At 41.0% G+C, this 22,379-nt stretch overlaps 1 protein-coding gene across 1 annotated transcript in view; it reads right to left on the reverse strand.

The window, feature by feature from the left end:
- The window catches only part of USP13 (ubiquitin specific peptidase 13), a 128,832-nt gene that overhangs the window by 60,227 nt on the left and 46,226 nt on the right, over positions 1 to 22,379 (reverse strand). Inside the window, exons 3-8 of the mRNA XM_077487918.1 lie at positions 20,598 to 20,658; positions 16,593 to 16,714; positions 11,733 to 11,875; positions 10,733 to 10,917; positions 9,181 to 9,275; positions 7,136 to 7,323 (exon numbers count right to left, since the gene is read on the reverse strand). Coding sequence (XP_077344044.1) covers positions 7,136 to 7,323; positions 9,181 to 9,275; positions 10,733 to 10,917; positions 11,733 to 11,875; positions 16,593 to 16,714; positions 20,598 to 20,658 — 794 coding nt within the window. The remainder of the gene's footprint in view (positions 1 to 7,135; positions 7,324 to 9,180; positions 9,276 to 10,732; positions 10,918 to 11,732; positions 11,876 to 16,592; positions 16,715 to 20,597; positions 20,659 to 22,379) is intronic.

Here is a 22,379-nt window from a genome sequence, read left to right on the forward strand (position 1 = left end):
CACTTATAATTAAATTTATAGATTCAAATAAAGCTGCTTTCTTGCAATCGCTGCAAGCATCTCTGCAATGGCTTAATACGGCCACTCATCGTCTCCAGTAGCAACACAGCTGTTCACCTCATTCATTCATTCATTCATTCTCACCTCATAATTCAATTTATAATTCAAATAAGGCCGCTTCCTTGCAATCGCTGCAAGCATTTCAGCAAATGGCTCAAACTGCCACTCATAGTCTCCAGTAGCAACATGGCTGCTCATCGTTTTCTCTGTCGCTTTCCCCTTTTAGGCCAGTTAGAACACCAGTTAGTCCACCCTGCACCAGGTTTGGACAGTATCTCCCAAAAAAAAAAAAAAAAAAAACCCATTGTCGAGGGCTTGCATCTTCACCAGGGGGCCAGCTTTGCCCCAAACAGCTCTTTGCAATCCCCATTGTCAAAACTAAATTCTCATGTCACCTTACTACAGGCTCCCGGTCAACTCAGTTCTCGACCACCAACCAGTCGACTTCACAACTAGGGCATAAAGTCAGGTGTGTAGTTCAATGGGATTCCTCCTTTCTCTTAAACACTCTTTCACTACATATTTTTACTTCACATACAGAATTTGACCTGCTCCTGAGGCGTTAGCAACTGTCACATACTTCTGTGCACTTCACTCTGTTTTCGAAGCACAAGCCTTCAATACGCAGACAAGGTCGCCTAATCTCCATACTTGCTGGCAGTGCAAGCATTAGTAGACCGAACCCACGTCAATTAACTACAGATCGCAACATTCCTACTTAGTATACCAGACTTCAGCTACCCACCCCAGTCCGCCCTGGGGCGCTCTGGTTCCTTAGTCTGTGCCGAGCACAGACTGACATCCGAGCTATCGGTTACCTAGCCAGTCACCTCCTGGCTCACCTCGGTTGTTACGCATTCTTTTGAGTTTTCTAAAGTCACACTCAACAGCGCTCGAGCGCAAACCAACTGTCACTATGGCTGTCGTTCCTTGTCCTATTCTTGTTTCCTTCCGCCTTTCATCTTATCTACCCAACGCAACTATCCCCTCCTACCTTTGCAACTTACCTCAAACATACGCACCCCCCCTTGCTTTTAGTTGACGCCATGTCGCAGGCAGACAGTGAGGACTTTGCCTCAGCCCTGCCATCACCCTTTACGGGCTCAGCAAGCGGCGGTTTACAGTCTCACAAGAGCTTGGACCAATAAAAAACAAAAAAAATAAATAAATAAATAAACTCATAGCAGAACGGTGTCTCAGGAGTAAATCCTACCCTGCTGCAGCCAGGAAACCAAGCCTTGAGGCTACTGTTTCCACCGCCAGTGGCAGCCCTTCCAGGCACCACTTCAGTCTATCTTCTTTGCGACTACTCAGCTGCACTCCTGGGTAACCACACTGTCAGCAGCAGTCGCCGAAGTCCAAGCAGAGTGACAGCCCTGGAGGTACGCCCAGCCGTGCCCCTACCAGCTCCAGTCACCACCGTCATTCCCGTACCTTCACTTACAGATACACCCAACTTCTGCACCATCGTCTTCCCTGCACACCTTGTCCTAGCAGGGCATCTAGGAGGACATCTTGGATGACAACGACGTTAACTTAGCATCCCTCCTCATAGCAGTACACAACTTGGCCTAGAACAAATCATATTCGCGGGGCGATGTCTCCGTCATCCTGAAGGCCAGAGACCCTTTACTTAATCGCAAGCTCACTGTCACAGAGTTTGTGCGGGCCTTGGGGACAGTCGGAGACATGCTAGGCAGAGCAACCCCAACAGGAGGGTAGAATTGGACCCGTATCTGCACGCAGCAGGTCACAAGTACGCAGGGTGCCCATCCTTTGACTATCACTGCTCATTTTCAGCCAAGGCAGCAGCCAGACTCAAGGGGATCTTTTACCTCCCATCTTTTAGTGTTTCTCTTCCAGGCAAAGACCCTGACTAAATCCTTAAATTAAGATATGCCAGCTATAGCAGATCTGCCCATGGGAGTCGAATTTCTCACAAATTGGAATGGCATGCCAATGTGTATTCCCTCAGCATCTCTCTCTTCATCTCAGGTAGTCATGGTCACCACAGCCTCCACAGGTCCTCGCCTCAATTTTGGCCAAATTGGGTTTATAGGGCCATGGCCTCTTGATTCCTGGGTTCAGTTAGTCCTCCTCTTTGTTCGACCTCTACCCCATTGTCGCAGCAGCTCAAGTCTGGTGCAACAACTGGGCAGGACAAACAGTGACGTTCGCCACAGACAACCAAGCTACAGCCAGTATTATAAATAAAGGAGGTCCTAGTAGCTGGCCATTGTGGCCTTCCTGTGCAGGCTGGTGCCACTATCCCCACAGCACCAATCTAACGTCCTATGCGTCCACATCCCAGACAAATGCAATAATCTGGCCGACGCACTACCCGTTAACTTTGCTTCGTTATTTTGCAGGAACCTGGAACCGACCCGACCATGTCTCTTATCCCACACTGGTCGTAGCTAACCTCGGATTCAAACAACACTTTCACGACGCTACCTGCCTTATTAATCTTTCACTATCTCACAACACCCTGAAGGCCTACCGGGCAGCCTAGAGGTTCTATGTCAGGTTACTAGCCTCAAACCCCAGAGCAATACCAAGAGTTCTCCATCACATCCTGGTCTTCATATTATGCCACCGCACACAGTTGGCATTGTCACACAATACCTTAGATCCCACTCAGCTGACATCCAGTATCTCATCCCCTTATGAGATCCTAACAAACCGTCTTGTTCGCCGCCCATACGGTCAAGACCATGTTGTGTGGTATTCACAGGCAATGACCCCAAATCAGTATCAAACGGCTACCCGTCACCAGCGCCATATTCCAAGACATGTCTTTCATCCTGTCACATTCCCCTTTTGGCTAAATTCAGCCTGGTCCTTCAAGCAGTCATCTACCTGGCTTTCTACAGCTTCTTACGCCCCAGTGAATACTGTCACCATCCCAGTTGTAAAGTGTTACGTAGACGCCACCTCACACGCCATCAGACTTCATCTTGCTCCTCAGCGTGTCCAAAACACAATAGTCCGGTCCAGGGGTTGACATAAAACCTTTCCAAACTCTCAAAGCCTGGTGCCCCGTGTCCATCCTAGATCAATTTTTGGCCCATATGTTTGATCCCTCGCAGGACAGCCCATTACTACCGTTCTCGATTAGTACCCCAGGCAGCAACCAGTTCATTAGTCACGTCAGGTTCCTTTTGAGCAAATTAGGCCAGGACCTGGTCATTTTCTTGGACATTCTTTCGCATTGGAGCAGCATCAGCAGCCTCACGAAACGGGGTCCCAGTCCACGCGATCAAAGATGGGCAGACGGGAATCCACCTGCTTTACTCGATACATCTCCAATCCACAAGTGGAAATGACCTGAGCCTTCAGAAACTTTGCCCCGTAGTGTCTTGTTGTACATAAATTAATAATTACCTCCCTACACCAAATCTTTTGCGGCCTTCTCTTGGCATATCGCCCAGCAGAGTAGGGCTCACCGCCCAGCTCACCAGGGCTTACCTTACAGCAGACCAAGGGCACAATTCAGGTCCATTTTATGTTGTTAGTCTTGTGACGTGTTTATGTGTTCTTTCATATCTCTTAGAGCGGAGGGCTCCAACCATAAATATATATATATATATATATATATATATATATATACATATATATACATATATATATAATATATATATATATATAGGCAATCCCCAATTTCCAAACACAATACTGTAGGTTTGGACTGTAGGTTTGTTCATAAGTGGAATTTGTTTGAAGTTGGAACACTGCATTTGTAAGTGTAACTTCCACCCCGGCATGTATGTGGGATGTTCCGGGCACTTGTTTATGTTATCTGGGGCTCTTCTGGCCATGCAGTACATGTAGTACTGCAGTGTGGGATGTGTACGCAGGTGCTCGGAGGTATTCAGAACCAGTGTGGAGCACAAGTGGCCGGCGTTTGAGGCTGTTTGTGTGTATATTATATATATACACACACACACATACACACATTTATACTGCTCTTTTAATTAATAACAAAATTATTGCAAACAAACAGGTTTATATCAGAAATGCAAACATTGCCCTGGTTTATATGGGGTGTACAGGTGTGTGAGATGAAGTAATTAAAGAGTGTTCTATGGATGGAGGATGAGTGCATGAAAAATCTTCCTCCTTCTTTTATACTGTAGATCCTATTTCATTCATAGATGCTGTATTATGGTTCTATGAATGGAGGGGTGGACAGTGGGCATAGTCGGGAACTCTTGAGGAATGCATATCACAGCTCCCCAAGTTCTATTAAACCCGGTAAAAGCTAGAGTAAGTGAGCTGGAGCAACAAGTGTCTGCCTAACCTTTCCGTATAAAGTATTACAATTAATGCTTCGCACAGCAATATGAAATTATGGCATGTCATCACAAGCAATACCTACTGCTCACCATAAACACAACTAATAATAATAATCATGTTCTGTGCACAAATTCTGCAGTACAGTGATGTAACTAACACACACACACACACAAACCTCCACAAGATACTCAGTGTCATGAAAAATCCTTAAACTCAGAAGGAAATCAAGGCATCGTCAACAATCAATAGAAGATAGTTGAAGATTAATTTAAATCTAAAAGATCTGCAGCAATGGAAAACATCAATGATCTGGTCTAAGATGTTCAGCATGTGGTGGTTCAAGATGGTTTGCTGCAACTGTATACTACATTTCATTGCCAAGCATCTTGTCATGGTAGGTCAGTCATCCTAAAGTTACACTATTTCTTTAGGTCAGTCTACAGTCATATGTTTACCAACGTCAGCTTTCAGTAGTGTGACTATTCCTCTAATTACATTGTGAGGAATATAAATAACATGGAAGAAACTGAGCCTAAACAGTGAAGTGGATGTAGTGTCCCTCCAACACCAAGAAAATCTTACTTCATCTTAATCTTGGTATATAGTGAGTTGAAACTAATGCTTAGGGTAAGTCACGGGTTTTGTTTTAGCATTCTGGAATATTTTTAATGATGCTCAAGCAATACATTTTTCCTTAGTAAATGGGAAGATGCTATAATAATGTGCATACCCCATGAAATGGTATGGCAACAGTAAAAGCAGGAGGTGAGACAAAGCAGAACTCTACCCCAAAAGGGGATGTTCATCTTTTAGTACTCCCCCCTTCTCATCTGGCATGTCATTTCTTCTGGGGGGGAAGGAGGTACCTAGTTTTGACAGGTCCCCTCTCCCACTTCTGCTCAGACCAGCTTGGCGATCTGGGCAGAAGTTCTCCTCCCTCCTTGCAGTCTTCTAGGACACATCATAGGTCCCAGAAGACTGCAGGGCCATTCACAAAGCACAGCATGGCTTGCGCATTTACAGTGGGCTGTGAAGCCCCAAGCAGCACAGACAGCTGCCCACAGTTATATTGCTGGTGCCAGGATCCCGAAGGTTAGTGAAGGACTAGTCCAGGTGAGGATGGCGCTGGATCCTTGGACAGGTAAGTGTCCTTTTATTAAAAGTCAGCAGCTACAGAATTTGTAGCTGCTGACTTTAAAAAAAAAAATTCCCCCCAGAGTGAACAATCTCTTTAAGCAGGCCATACATTATACAATTTTCTTTCCTTCAACCACAGGTTGAAGTTAAGAAAAATGCATGATTCCTCCATCAACACAGTTGAGAATCCCTCCCACTATGCTATTGTGTTTTCCAGCCATCAGAATACAATCATCACTGCCGGTAGGTATAGCCGCCAGCAGTGATCACACGAAAAAAAAAAAAACTGAGAGGCTGGTTGTACTGATGTGAAACCAGCCAAATTTCAATCTATGGTCAGCCTTAGCACTCATGTTTGGAGTAGATAGATCTCATAGTTGCCTACAGGACCCATCCATCTACCAATGTCAGGAAAAATAGGTCCAGTGGAAGAACTGTTTTCATTAAAGTAGACCTAAACCATATAATTAAAATTGCATGTCATTTCAAAAGTTGTTTTCACTAGTTTTAAACTTGCAGCTTTCAGTAAAAAAATACTTGCTGATCCTGCAATAAAGGTCTTTGTTTAGGAAATTTCCCGTTATGGTATGACAACTGTATCCCAAATACATTGACACACTGTCACACCCACTTCTGGTGAAGCACTACCAGTCAGCAAGCTAGCCTAGAACAACGATATGCAGCCAACACAGAGCAAGTGCATGCATATAGGAAGTCACAGAAAGAGTTTGAAGATCAAACTTTGAGATGCAATAAAGGATTGATATTGCATTTTTTGCATTGGAATGTAGAAAAGGTGAAAATTCTATCATGGAAAAATACAAAGCAACTCTTTATTATACAGAGTGCTTTAGCAAAGCAAAGGTCATCCAGTTAGGTATTAGATCAACTTTAATCAAAACAATTAGCTACATATATAAAAGATAACAAACACAGACTGGGTTACAGGATACTGAAATTAGCCCATTACCCATTTTAAAGTAAAAATAAAAGAGTACGGAAAACAACTGAAGAAGTGCTAATGGTATTACATTTCTCGAATTTCCTTAAAATTTTAGGAGTCAGAATAAAAGTTGCGGATTGAATGGCAACACATTTACAGTGAGCTGCTACTCATCCACTTCATCTGGCATAAATTCAATATTCACTTCAATTATTCAGTCATGTGCACGTGAAATAAGAAAACAGCAATTTGCTTTTGACTTGATGTGATAATTGAAGTGAATCTTAACACAATTTACTGTGTGGAAATTCTCAACTTAAAAAATCAGCCTTAAGGTGTTGCTTTTCCACATTATTTTGTAGGCAGCCCTAATTGAAAGAGATATGATCAACTACAATGAAGGCCAATTCTGGACAAACCTGAGATATGGCATTCATCATAGATATCAAACTACCATAATATCATCATCATCATACTTTTTATGAACGCATCTACTATACCAGACATTTAATATCCAACTGCTAATACACTGAACAATTATCAACAGACTTTTTCGTTGATAATTGGTTTAGCAAAGAGAGTTTGTACAGTAGAAAAGTTATTCTTCTAGAAATGTTCAGCTCATGAGCTTCTGGTTTATTTTTATCGTGGTAATTTGATTGCACATATATCTATGGAAAAAGTAATGATGACACTTACGCCCTCTGAAATTCTGGTATGCTGAAGATAACCTGCATCACAGTGCTGAGGTAGGAGCTGTTCCCCTGGTTCTTAATACCAGTGTAGCCAGAGCCAAACATCAGCTTTAACTTCAGCCCAGTCTCTTGGATGACTTCCCACTCACTGACCCTTGGTTTAACTTCATTATCCAAAACGCCATTCTCTGTCTACGAATGACAAGGCACCATTCAGATACAATCAAAACATTTAAAAGAAAGAAAAGGAAAAGTGCATACAGTATTAATACATCTACGATGTTTTGATCTTTGTACAGTTTTACACATGGAAGACTCCATTAAAAGGAAGGATTCACAGTCTTCATTAAATACGTTTACTGATATATTAGTTTGAAGAAGAACAAAATCCCAAATTTATTTTCTGTTTACAATGGAATGGAGATGATTTCCATCCATGCAAAACTTTACAGCGCTCTCAGACAACCAGCAGGTCTAAGGGCCCTGTTACAATTGTTGTTTTAACAGATGCATTTTCCTTGAAATCCACCAAACTGCATCATCATTTGTTTTGATCTCCATTGGTTTCATTGTGAAATGCATCTTCTAAAAAAAAATAAAAAATCAGACAAGTGAAGTGTGCCTGGGCCCCTAATAGATCATGGGGAGATTTTCAGTCTCTCGCCTGCTGATTATCAACATACTATTATGTGGAGAGGGTGGAGAATGAAGACAATCCAAATCATGCCTTTTAAGGGAATATATTGAGATTTTGCCTGAAAGAGGATTTTGCCCTTCTGTAGGGAGTAGAAAATGAACTGTTTCAGGTAGGTGTTCCTACCTTGTTTAAATTTGTCAGACATATCTGAAATAAAGTAACACCTGCTGATAGACATGCAGCCCAAATACTACCGCATATTTATGGTACAATGTAAGCCTTTAATAATACTAACACTGTACCTTAAAGAGGAATGTAACTGCCATCTCCTCCTACCGTTTGTGTTTGGTTCTCTTCAAAAAACACATTCATCTGCTCAGCCAATCCAGCGTTTTCCTGCAGTAATCTGCTGTTTGGGTGTCAACCTGTTCTCCACCGCCATATTAGCCCCCTCAGCTGGCTGCCTCTTTCATGTTCCATGCATACCAGCCCCCAATCATGCATCTAGCCACACTCACCAGCCACTCTGTGAATGGGCATCTGTAGTCTCTTGGGAGATGTAACTGGAGTCTTAAAAGGGGTTCTGGGAAAAGGACACATCAGAAAAGCCGCAGTGGCAGCCACCAGGAAAAAGCCACCCCCAAAAAAAACAATCTGAATCAGTCCCCACCCTTAACCCAAAAAATGTAAGGAGGAGTGAAGTTCCGCTTTAAGAAATCTATTGCCAGTATAACTATCTGCTGCCACATTTTTGCACGCCCCAGGTGAGGGAGGCTTTTTTCAACAACAGCCTTTCAGATGACCCTATGGGCGTTGTAAAAGTGCTAAACAGGCAAAGGACATTGAAAATCCAGACCCTGTGGTCAAAAGCATCCCCTCCACACACACCCACCTAGGGAAGCATCATGATTGGCCCAAAACCATGAGGTCTATCCTCATTGGCCAATTTTGAGATGCAAGAGACAAGAGGGAGTAGGCTTGCACACTTAACCATGGTAGCTGTTCCAAAATTGAATAAATCAAGTGCCATGGATTTCAGAATCCTGGATTGCTTTATAGGTTATGTAAGCACATTTTGGCGCCTGCTTTCAAGATCTTGTGCCTGTTTGTGCTTTTGAATTTACCAGAATGTAAATTTAAAGGATAACGAATATTTTTTTTTTTTTTTTTTTTTTTTTTTTTACGAATATTTTGAGTGAAAAAGAAACTTTAGATTTCATAGTGTTATTTCCACATCTCAAGAACAAAAGCTAGCCCTACCTTTCCCTAGATAAAAAGGCAGTAGTATGGTTAAAATAGACAGCAAAGATCCAAATTCATCACCAGAATGTAAAGTTCATATCATATATAAGCTGAAGTTATAAGAAAAGTCAGACACACATGTGAAAAAAAAATACTGTACTGATCTATACCCCCTGCATCTGTAACATATCGATGCCAAAATGTGCAAGGTGTTTGGCAAGGTGGGGATCCACCACAGCTTCCTCTTCATCAAATGAGTATACATCTACAAGAAACAAAATGTACATATTTAAAATGTATCTCAGATAATGTTGAGAATATGGGATGCATACATTTAAAGTTGCAGGTAACTGTTTCTATTATAATATCTCAGAAATGTGCAGAATAAAGTAGAAAAAACAAAACCTGCAGTCAGGGACATACCCCTTACAGCTTCAAAGTATTTCCATTATACCTGCTGGTTAGTGAGGCAACCCATCATAGAGAGTGTCGGACCTTTGCTTGTCAGGCTTGACACTTGGGTATAATGGCAGGTACCTATAGGCCTGAATTTTATACCTGACAGGAGTCCCCCCTACTACTCATGACAGAGTTACAGCCATGTGATTCCTCGATGGGTTGCGTTTTCATAATTTTATTGCAAGGGTTAAATGAAAAAGGAGAGTGGAAAATAACAACAGTGTATATGATATGCATAATGACATGCAAGGAATAACATTATTTCCAATACTTGTACTAAGAATCAGAACTGGTATGCCAGGTACCCCTGATAATTTCCATTTTTTACACAAAATGTCCTTTCACTTGCTCCCCCCTGAACTATTCTATGAACCAAAGCAAAAGTATAATTCACTCCCACGTCCTTTTATTCACTCACTGGTGGGTAAATCTGCAAGGTCAGTGATTTGGCAAGAACTGAAGTGAACCTGTACTTGGCCAACACAAGGCAAACAGCAGATTCACTTAAAAGGTGCCCCTTTCCCTACTGCTTATGCTGCACTTACCTACGATTTGCTACCCCACTGGTCTCTTCACCCACAGCAGTGAAATAACCGGTACTTCTAAATATGAGGAACCATGTGATGCTGGAACACTGCCAAGTCCATGCACTGTCACATAAGGGATAAATTCCTAAACTATGTGTAAGCACTGATGTGGAGGTTACACAGAACATTTTTATTGAGCCCCAGCATGCAAATAGAGTAGAGGGGATGTGACGGCAAATATTGAAAGCTGAGAGAGGGGGTAAGCAATAGGAAAACCTGCTACATGATCCTGCATAGACTAATACAGGTGTACCCAGACCATTGCATAAGTATTTTTTGAAGCAGGCTCCACTCTTTCTCAGTAATGATTAACTTTGAGAGCCCAGATGACCACTGCCAGAGACAACTAAGTGAAGTGCTTTCTTCAAGAAAGGTAGTATACAGCTGAAAACCCACTTTCTTCAGGAAAGGTACAGTAAGCTTTACAGGCATGTGGTCAAATATAATAGTAAATACAAGTGGCAGTCTGTATTCCTAGTCATATGATCATGCATTAAACCAAACCTGCTATGAAAGGAACATGGAGGCTGCCACTGATGAGTTCTTCTTGTGAAAATGTCGGTTCCTTGGTTGTCATAGTGACTTCTCTTGCTCCAAGGGGACAATATCCTTAACCAATTTTGATATCACAATCTTAGGGCAAACATTGATATATTTTAAGGCAACTGACACATACCTGCTCCGTCAGGTGTAATTGATCCAAGCCTAACAGCCAATGGATATCCCATCTGCTTGTGGTGCTCTAGTGCGTGACCATTCCCTCCACTGCCCGAGCAGAACCATCGTCCACACATCACTGAGCCATCTGTCAGGTTTAGCCACAGGTTCTCTCGAAGATCACATTTCGCACACTTCCAGCCACTGCAGGAAATATAAATATTCGTGGTCTACATTTGTTAACAAGCAGTGGGAGTCATTTACTAAAACTGAAGAGTGCAAAATCTGGTGCATAGAAACCAATCATCTTGCAAGTTTTATAGCCAAAGCTTAATTGAACAAGTTGAAGTTAGAAGCTGATTGATTGGCTACCATGCACAGTGACACCAGATTCTGAGTGCTCCAGTTTTAGTAAATTTCCCCCGGAGTTTTTAAAAATGTGACCTCAAAACACCAAAGCCACATTGATGAGACACTGAACCTAGATTACATTTCAGCCGTTTAATGCATAACATTCTTTTTGTAAAGAAGAATTGTCCCTGAGTAGGGTAGAATTGTAACCTTATTCAATCACTGTGATAAAGTACGAGGCTCATGGTTCTGCCCTATTAGCACGTGTACAACCTATGAGACCAGTGACCACATACGTTTAGGAAATTATCAGATTGACCAGATTAACAGTAAGAAATGTAGCAACTTTTGGTCTAAACAGAAAAGTTATACATACATCTATAGCACTTTTCTAACTCACACTGACATGTTCTTAATGGTTATAATATGGGTCAGCAACAGTGAACATCAATAGAGTACAGATGCATTGTCTGTGTCCCAATAAGTTGGTAGGTTCAGACTTCTGAACAGAAGGAATAGTTCTGCAACCTAAAGCATCAGTTTCTCTCATCAGCCTCTTTTATCAGCTTCAATAGAACTAGTTGGAAAAAAAATTTGATCACATTGGTCAATGGTCAGCATGCTTGGGTAATATGGGCTAAATGGTAGGCATAATTTATATAACTCACCTTGGAGGAATCTTTACTCCATTGTCTATTTGTACAAGATTATTTGCAAACTTTGACACTTGTAATTCGTCTTCCCATGATTCTTGTTCCAACTTTCTATATGGGGACTTGGAATTTAGTACAGCATCACAGGCAATAGTAACCTGCACAAAGAGGCAATAAAAAATGGAGAAAAAAAAGTAATAATCACGTAACAAAAATCATAATTTCTTACGTTTTTTTTTCAAAAAGTGGGTTAACTCAAGGTGGTTCTAAATGCATTCTCTACATTAAAGATAAAAAACCTGAGTGCAGCTCCCCCCAACCCCCCTCCCTTATACTTACCTGAGCACGATCCATTCCAGCTCTGTGACTAAAAGCAGCATCTCTCTCTGCTTTCTCCTTCCTCATAGGCTTATAGACAGCAGTGAGAGCCATTGGCTTGCTCTGCAGTCACTCAGTCAGTGAGGAATAAGTGGGTTGGCAGAGTCAAGCTGCGCTCTTCGTGGTCAATGGTCACCCAGACCACAGCTTGGGAGCAAGCCCGCACAAGTGTCACCATAGCAAACAACTTGCTATGGTAGGCAGGCACTCAGCAGGGGGAGGAGCCAGTTGCGTCAGCGAGGGACCAAAGAAGAGAAGGATTGGGGCTGCTCTGTGCAAAACCCCTGCACAGAGAAGGTAAGTAGAACATGTTTGTTGTTTTAAAAAATATATAGGTTTACAAATCACTTTAATTACTAGGATGTTTCCACCTATTGATATAATAATAATAAAAAGATCATTCAAACTTTGTCTGTTGCCCGGTTGCCTATAACAAGCAGACAGAGGAGGTTCTTACTTCACTGGATGCATTTTGTTTGGTGACTGACTCTAAGTACAGAAGCTAGAGGCACAGCATTATAGTTTAGCAACAAGCAATTATGACACCCGTATTATCTTTCTTCCAAATAAAGGCCAAGGATAAACTTGGCAATCAGCTCGTACAGTAGACCCTATGCAGAGTTATTATAGGGTAACAAAATGTATGTTTGGGAATCTCCATATTGCCCATTACAACAGAAAAGAACCAGAAGAAGGAAGAGGTTTTTTGTTTTTCCCAATTGTTCTTTTTTTTTGCTTGTTCTTTGTTAAAATGCATTCACATGCTAAGAAATGAGCTTCTACTAATTGCTACATTTGCTCTGGTAAATATTGGAAGTGTTTTATTGTATCAGCAACAGGAATGCCACACACTGAGATGAAAATAATGCTCTTCTCTTATTAAAATAGCCAGCAGGAACAAGGTCTATTTTGACATGTTTAGCACTAGGCATAGCACTTTCTTGAAGAAAGCGATGTGCCTAGTGTGAAACATGTCAGAACAGAACTCCTGCTGGCTATTTTAATGAGAGTCTTATTTTGCATTTTGATATACGACATTGCTGTTGCGGGTACAATTGATTGCTTAGGTGGAGATGAGCTGAGCCTGGAGTGTGGAGCCTGATATCGCCTGGAACGGCATATGAAATACTTGCTATTGGAAGGGTTTTGTTATGATGAGTATAAAAAGAAAAAAAATCACCCCCTTTAAAACAATCACGTTTTGTTGCTTTGCAGCCTGAAGTTAAGACAGGCACAATTTTTGTTTTATCCAGCTGTATTTACTGCAACTTATCACATCCAAATGAAAGATATAACCCCACGTCAGAAAAAAATTATTAAAAAACAGGATCACTTAGTTGGAAAAAGGATCGACCCCCTCCTGAAAATGACTTGTAAACTCAATCAGCTGTAGCTAATCACCTTAACAATTGCACACAAAGCCATTTGACTTTCAACTGTGATTAGCTGTGGTCATTTTGATTAGCTAAGCAAGAAAATAGCTTTCCTGGAGCATTTCAGTCCCTGGCAGCGCAACTGAAGCAAACGATCAACTATGGGTGGCAAGGCACTGTCAAAAGATCTCTGGGATAAGGTTGTGGATAGGCACATGTCTGAGATGGATACAAAAACATTTCAAATGGTTTAACCAATGCCTAGAAGCACAGTGAAGTCTATTAGTAAAGTGGAGTTCCAGCCCTTTCTGGAATTAACACACACTCACCTGTCCCACGATCCAGTGATGCGGCCACCCGAAGCCTCAGTTCTCTCCCCCGTGGCGGCATCACTAGCGTGGGCATAGCTTGTGGCTTCACAGCTGGGTGTGACTGCGCATGCGCAAGACACACTGCACCTCCTTAATGGCTGGGTAATCTTCAAGGACCTGTGATGTGTTCCAGACAATTGCAGGGAGGGAGGGGGAGAGGAGAACTTCTGCTCGAGTCACCTAGGCAGACCGAGCAAAAGAAGGAACTTGGTACCTGCCAAAACTAGGTATCCGCTCTCCCCCCCCCCCCCCACCAAAAAAAAAAAAGACATGCCAAATGTGACATGCCAGGGAGCAAGGACTCCCTAACCACTTACTGACCGGCTCACACTGATATACGTCGGCAAAGTGGCACGTTCCCACGAATCGCCATATGGGTACATGGGCTCCTTTAAGAGTGCACCTGCTGCAAGGCGGGGGACCCGATGTGCGTGACCAGCGGGCGTGATCTCCGTCAGCCACACGTGATCACAGGCACGAGAGACAGAATGGGGATTTATGTGTGTAAACACACAAATCCTCCTTCTGACAGGAGAGGAGACAAGATCTGCTGTTTGTAGTTATTACAAACATCAATATGTCTCCTCTCCCAGTCAGTTCCATCCCCCCACAGTAAGAAACACCCATGACGGAACACATTTAACCCCTTGATCGGCCCCTAGTGTTAATCCTTTCCCTCCCAGTGACATTTACACAGTAATCAGTGAATTTTTATAGCACTGATCACTGTATAAATGTCAATGGTCCCAAAATTGTGTCAAAAGTGTCCGGATCTGTCCGTCGCAATGTCTCAGTACCGCAGATGACCACCATTTCTAGTAAAAAAAATACACAAATGTCATAAATCTATCCCCTATTTTGTAGACGCTATAACTTTTGCGAAAAACAATCAATATACGCTTATTGCGATTTTTTTTACCAAAAATATGTTGAAGAATACATTTTGGTCTAAACTGATGAAGAAATTTGTTTTTAAAAACATTTTTGGGGATATTTATTATAGCAAAAAGTAAAAACTATTGTTTTTTTTTTTAAATTGTCACTGTTTTTTTGTTTATACCGCAAAAAATAAAAACCCCAGAGGTGATCAAATACCACCAAAAGAAAGCTCTGTTTGTGGAAAAAAAAAACATCTATTTTGTTTGGGTACAACGTTGCTAGACTGCGCAAATGTCAGTTAAAGCGGCGCAGTGCCGCATCACAAAAAATGACCTGATCATTAAGCAGGAAAATCTTCCGGGGCTGAAGTGGTTAAAGCGGAAGTTCCACTTTTGGGTGGAACTCCACTTTAAGAAGTGGAAGGTATTTGGTACAACACAAACCCTCCCTGGATCAGGATGTCACTCCAAACTGCATGTAAAAGCCAGGAGGAAACTGGTCAGAGAGGCTACCAAGGGGCCAGCAGCAACTCTGAAGCAGTTGGAGAAATTTATGACAAAGAGAAATCATCTGTGTACATGTGCCAACAATATCAGCAATTCTCCACAAACGTGGCTTGTATGGGAGAGTTGCAAGAAAAAAGCCACTTCTCAAGAAAGGCCACATGCAGTCACGTCTGAGCTTTGCCAAAACACACCTTGAAGATTCTGAGGCCACAAGAAAAAAGGTGTTATGGTCAGATGAGACTAAAATTGATTTAATGGCCTCAACACCAAACGATATTTCTGGTGGAAATCCAATACAGCTCACCATCCAAATAACACCATTCCTACAATAAAGCATGGAGGTGGTAATATCCTGTTATAGGAGTTTTTCTCCGCAACAGGGACTGGAGCACTTGTCAGGATAGGGGAAAAAATGTATGGGGCAAAATACCATCAAATTCTTGAGGAAAATCTGCTGCCCTCTGCCAGGAAGTCGTCATTGGGAAGAAGTTTTACCTTCCAACATGACAATGACCCAAAGCACATAGCAAAAATGACCACACAGTGGTTGAAGGCGAAAAGGGTGAATGTCCTTGCATGGCCTAATCAGAGACCAGACTTAAACCACATTGAAAATTTGATCAATAACTTGAAGACCGCAGTCCACAAACAGTCACCATCAAATTTAACCGAACTTAATCAGTTCTGCAAAGAAGATTGGGCAAATATTGCAAAGTCTAGATGTGCAAAGTTAGTAGAGACAAATCCCAATAGACTAAAGGCTGTAATTAAAGCAAAATGTGGTCCAACAAATTACTGATACAAGGGGGTGATCCTTTTACCAACCCAGTGATTCCATTTTTTTTCCCCAGACACGTTGGTGTTATATATTTTACTTGGATGTTAGAAGTTGCACTGCAAAGCAAATAAATTTGATTATTTTAAATAAGGTGATTCTTTTCTGTGTGTCTTGCCCACATTTCCTCTGTTATCTCAAGAAGCTCAATTAGCCTTCCATGTTCCTATCTTGGGAAAATCAGTCCTTATGTTTTGGAGATGTATATAAAAAAAAAAGGAGGGTCAAAATGTATTTATGTATCCAAGGACAACAGGACAGGGCTGACACCATTTAGTCCACAAAAAATCTGCGTTTTCAGCTCACAGCAGGAACTGGGAGCCGAATGCATTTCTGGCAAATGAATATGTATTCTTATATACTAGCTGATTATTTTCTAAACTTTCAATGAATGTAATTCTAACCTTTTAGAAGGATACAGACACTCCTTGGACCTTGCAACATTTTTAGGGTGTATAAGTATTCTTGCACAACAGAAGAGGTTCTTAATAAACTTTACTTCATAATTCAACAAACATCAAACTTTCACTGACCAGTGCTGGCAGCTCCTCTATATTGGGCAAAGCAATTTCAAAATGGTCTGGAAATATAACAAGTTTAGCTTCATCTTCGTACTCATAGTCATCACTGTTGAAATCGGGATCAATTTCAAGGTCTGAAATACAAATCAGTTATTCAGTGAACACAAATATCTTATTATGGTTAGGCATTTGATCAAAGGCATATTAGTTACTACGACTTGGTAAAAAACTAAGATACCAGAAGTGTTTTCTTTCCAAAATTTTAATTAAAAAACGAGTTATACAAGTTAAAACCTAGATCCGGACAATATTCTTTATTTTTAGCAGCCCCAAACCTAAACCTATGACATTTTTAACATTTTTACTGCAGTTTCCCTATTGTGGAGGTACTTCTCACTTCCTGTGCAGCCACCAACACAAAAAAAAAAAAAAAGATCTAAACCCCTTTCTACAAAACAAGATCAAATAAACAAAAATAAGTAACCTTTTGTCTGAAGCCGTAAATGTCTATGGGTCTTTCTCCCAAGGCAAGCGATGGTCTTACAAAAGTCTTTAGGAAGCTTCTGCGCAAGTGCGGACAGCAAGATAAACCTTCCAGCTTGGCAAGGCAGTGAGCCGTGATTGCAAGATTGTGGAAAGTATGCTGGGGTGGGGGTTGAGGTTGAGGGGGTGAATTGATTGGTTAAGGTCAGGTGGACATCCAGGGCAAGTATGCTCTTACCCTTTGCTGGTATATTTCTAATATATAATAAGACCAAAAAAGAAAATTCTAAAATCCATAATCTCTGCAAAGCATCAGATTTAGCTTCTCTCATGTACTCCTGTGCCTGTCCCACCATTTATGGCTATGACAAGGTAAAACTGCAACATTCCATTAACTCCTAATGCTTTTAAATATATAATATGTCCCTTTGCCCATTCAGGACATGTCCTCCTGGCTAAGCTCCCATTTCAACTGGTGCCTGAGCTAAACAGGGGGATAATATCCCGATAGTGGGTGGTCATAATGTTATGACTGATCGGTGTATACAGCAATGCATAAATTGACAACAGGCTCATCTTTAAGGTAGCCTGACCTTGTTTTGAATTGCCTCACCCACATACACCTTTACCATGCTCGTTATGAATATAAGTGGTTGTAATGTGTTGCATTTGGTGCAGACATACACAACATGTCTTCATGGGGGTCGTCATTTGCCTTGATTGAGGCAGGCCTCCTTGGGTGCTACTGTGTTTTAGAAATGTTTTGGCCACCTCCAAAGAAATGCTGCACTGAATGCATTTATTGCTCCAGTACCAGTTTGGGTGTTCAGATATATGAATAGGGACCGGAGCTTAGGCTACATTCACACCTAAGCATCACGTTTTCAAGTGTTTTTTTCTTTTTTTCAATGTTTTTTTTTTTTTGGAGCACAATTGCACGTTTTTGTAGCTCTTGTCAGAAGTTTGTTTTCAGATGTTTTTCAACTAAAAGATGTGGAGTGTTGCTGAAAGAGGAGCGAAGCTTATGTTTTGCTTTTCAGGTGTTCCCATTGATGTCTTTAGGGAGAAAAATGCTCAATTCTGCCTGTAAAGTAGCTCATGTACTTTTTTGAGAGACAGGCATTTTGGAACAAAGCACAGGACACTCAGATGTGAATAAGGGCTATTGAAAACAATAGGTTTTTGCTTGCTGAGCATTTTTTACCTTCAAGCTAGAAAACACTCAAGTGTGAACAGGGCCTTACAGAGGTGTCTTATCGTGGCAGTGTGGCATCATGTGGCATCACATAGATTTTCAAATATATGCAATAAAAATCTCTAAATGGTAGAAAACAGTTTATAGTTAAAGTGATTGTAAAGGATCGGTTTTTATTTTTTTTAAAATAACAAACATATCATACTTACCTCCACTGTGCAGCTCGTTTTGCACAGAGTGACCCCAAACATCCTTATCTGGGGTCCCCCGTCGGCTCTCGCGGCTCCTCCCCACATCAGATAACCCCCTAGCAAAAGCTCTCTCCCGAGGGGGTTACCTTGCGGGTGCACTCCCGAGTCCAGAATATGCATTCATAGACACGAATGCCAGACTCGGATCCGCCCCCCCAGCGCCCGCATCACTGGATTTGAATGACAGCAGCGGGAGCCAATGGCTGCGTTGCTATCAATCTATCCAATCAAGAGCTGGGACCCCATGGAGCGAGGGACAGTGCATCCCTGGCGAGGGGATGAAGGGGCTCAGAAAAAGTAAAACGGGGGCTGGGGGGCCATTGACTGCCAGGTGTTTTTTCACCTTAATGCATATGATGCATTAAGGTGAAAAAACACGAGGGTTTACAACCCCTTTAAGTTTCCAATGCCAGCTAGCAGGATGTAGTGCCGGGATTACTTTTGATTAATTGCATTCACATGCACCTTTCACCTTTGATAAACTGACATGAGCAACTGTCACTTTTTGGATTTGTTGACGAAGTAGAACAGCTGATGGACTTCTAGGTAAAAGCGAACTCTGGGAAAAAACAACACAGCAGAGACAGACAAGAGCAGTGACTGATTGGACATGCCTGCAGCAGGTTTAGATCAGCTAACAAGTGGCCATCATTGCAGCTATTATTAGTTCTCTTATGGGACTCAAGATAAGAAAGGTTCCTGTTGTTCCTCTACTGAAAAATGCCTTCTTACCTCACAAGGATTTACTGTAGAGAGGAAGTGGAAAGCTGGTTTTAGATTATAAATAACTGGAGGTGCCCTCAAACCTGGTTCAACATTCAAATGTAAAGCTATCATTAAAACAGCTCAGCCAAGTACTGGTTCAATCAATTAAAGCTGAACTCTAGGTATTGTTTTTACTGCATAGATACATTAGTTCAGCTTGGACTAATGTAAGTACATATTCTGTATAGCAAATATAGCATTATCATTGGGGGTCTTCCAGGTTCCATAGGAGCAGCTGTTCGGCTCAGGACCTGAAAGACCACGGTGATCACTGTAGTAGCAGTGGTGACTACTATAGTGATTTTTTACTTCCATAGCAGTCCCACAGGCATGGAATAAGTATAAAGGTATACGGTCCGGCAGCTCGGTACAACTAGAGGTAAAATCCTTACAGACTTTATTAATATTCCAACAAGACAAGGTATACTTACTGTACATTGGTCCAAGCTGGACCAATGTATCTACACAAAAAAAAAAAGTATCTGGAGTTCAGTTGTAAACATGGCCCATGTTTAGTAACAGTTAATGTTTAGATTGCTCCTATATGTTTTATAGCAATTATCATGCAACTATTCTCTGCACCTACTGACCCGTCAAGTTAAAAAGGCCAAGATTGCTATAATCCAGTTTGCTATATTTTCTTGTTTTTTTTTCTGTTTATGTCAGTAATGAAACAAAATCAAATACAAATTATACATTGGATATGGTGTCCTTAGGTTACCTATTGCTGCTCACCAGATCTATCCAAAAGCATAAAGTCATCCAAACATTTAGGAACTACAAGTATCAGGCAGCTGGAAAAAGGTTCATGAATAATTAAGCTACTAGTAGATTTTAGAGTAAATGTTCTTGGTACAGTCAACAACCTGGTGAATGTCATTCAAAAATATTTTAAAAATGTAATTTGCTTTTAAAGTGGAAGTAAAATCCACTTTTTAACTTGTACCTACAGTTACCCCTATAATAAGGCTATAGGTACAGTGAATATCTCCTACACTTGCACTGTTTGGTGTGCAGCTGGTGACATCACTGGCGCATGTGCTCTGAAGGAATGGTATACACTTGTCGTACCTTCAGAGCTCTGTCCTGCCTCAACTCTGTTTACACAGGACCACCCTCCAACCATAAATGTATTTCACGTCTGGACTATAAACTGGCCAGTGGGACATTCCCATTCCACCCAATAGAAAGTTGGAAAGGTGGAAAGGCAATTACCACAAGGAATATTGGATAGCTGTGAGCTCTAAAAATACACAAAAAATTGTGCCACGTATCTGAACAGTCAGTATTAAAATGCAATTACGTAAATATAATTCTGCTTACCTAAAAATAGCTTGCTATTGATCCGTCTTGGTAGTGCTCCACCAGATGCTCCAGTTGCTTTCTAAAAAAAAAAAAAAATATTAGAATAAGCCCTACAATAATTTTGCCTGGTGTGCATTTAAACCTGTGCTTCTCATCTGGGTGTTTGAGCACGTCATGTTTTGAGGATTACCCTTCATGGGCACAGCTATTAATCCAACAGTGGATTAAACTGTTTTTACAAAAACAAACTCATAAAACATAACCTGTTGCTATTTACTGGTATTGCAAAACACTGAAGTGGACAATCGTTAAATGTAAATTCTTGCCTATGATCTTACTGTGATTTTCATATAACCATAAACACCATACCCTAGGAATAACGTCAACACCAAAATGACTGCAACAGTACACATACAGCAATTTGGAATATACAAATACAACATATACTGTACAGCAAATAGCGGCATGATCCAATTACAAAAAACAAGTTAAAGTTATACAAAAAAAAAAAACTTAAAATCACATCAATGGCTTTTTTTTACCATTATGATAATATGCTCCAAAACGGATATTTGAGTTCTGAGAAGGCACCACTGAGTTGTTTCATCCTCATGATACTTAAATATCTAGGACACCTAATAGTGAGAATTCTCCACTTGGCCATATAAAAGCTGTTAAAATATTCTGGCCAATTTTCCAATTTTATTCTAGTCTAGTTTAGTTTAGTCTATGTGCAAATGATTGGGCATTCAATCTGAACACTAATCTGCTTTAACATGATTGGATAATAGAAGTGAATATTCATGTGATTTTTGGGTGAAGATTCCTAACTTCCTTAGTAAACCAGCCTCTCAAATACAAGTACAGAATACTATAAGTCTCAATTACAAAATATTGCAAATGTAAAAGTGACAAATCAAGAGATTAACAAACATCAAACATAACATAATGAGCAGTACATTTCTACCCTTCAAACTTCAAACTTTTCTCCTTTTGGAAGAAGTTATTTGCACAAATTTACACAGTTGGGAAACCCCTTTACCTGTACAAAGATGATGAATGGAAAGGATTTCCTGAATGGAGAAATAAGGGTTCCCTACACAAACTGTTTTGAGGACCACACGGAAGGAGTTTTGAGGCTAGTGCAGTGCTCAAAGTTACTTAGTTGACCATACAATAGTAAAATTTCGGTTTAATATTTTCATTTTCTGAACATTAGTTTGATTTTCTAGTGGTTAGTGGGGTCATATCGACATTCACTGTTAACCACCATGATGAGAAAGCTTGAAGGAGCACGATAGAAAATTATTCTTTAAACAGGCTCAAATGTCATCACGAAGCTTAAAACATAATTCTAAAATGGACAACCTGCAAATAAAGGAGCAATGTCAGGACAAGAAATAATAGCTGCACTCAACTCAAATAGGTTTTCGCGTTTAAATTAAGCCTGGCATAGAAAGCAATTGAAACTAGTTTACAACTGGCACGTTCTTCACTATATGCTGTACCTACAGAAGACCTGAGCTGCTCTTTGATCAACAGTTTTTAATGGAAAACCCTTTAGCTCTCTAAACTTGAAAACTATTTTTGGATTGCTTGGATAACTGCTTGTAACCACCAAGCAGAAGGCATGGTGTGCATGTGGACACTTCCGCCACTGCACCAGCACATCTCACGCACAAGGTCCAGAAAGGAAGGTCATCTTGGCATCCTTTCGTTTTCCCCCATTTTTTATGCTTGTTGGGTGATGCTACCACTTTTGTGATGCTACCATTTTTATTAATGAGATTTCTAACTGGT

The sequence above is a fragment of the Lithobates pipiens genome, unplaced genomic scaffold, assembly GCF_037356315.1.
Source record: "Lithobates pipiens isolate NorthernLeopardFrog02 unplaced genomic scaffold, aLitPip1_a1.2 Scaffold_18, whole genome shotgun sequence".
Taxonomy (NCBI): Eukaryota; Metazoa; Chordata; class Amphibia; order Anura; family Ranidae; genus Lithobates; species Lithobates pipiens.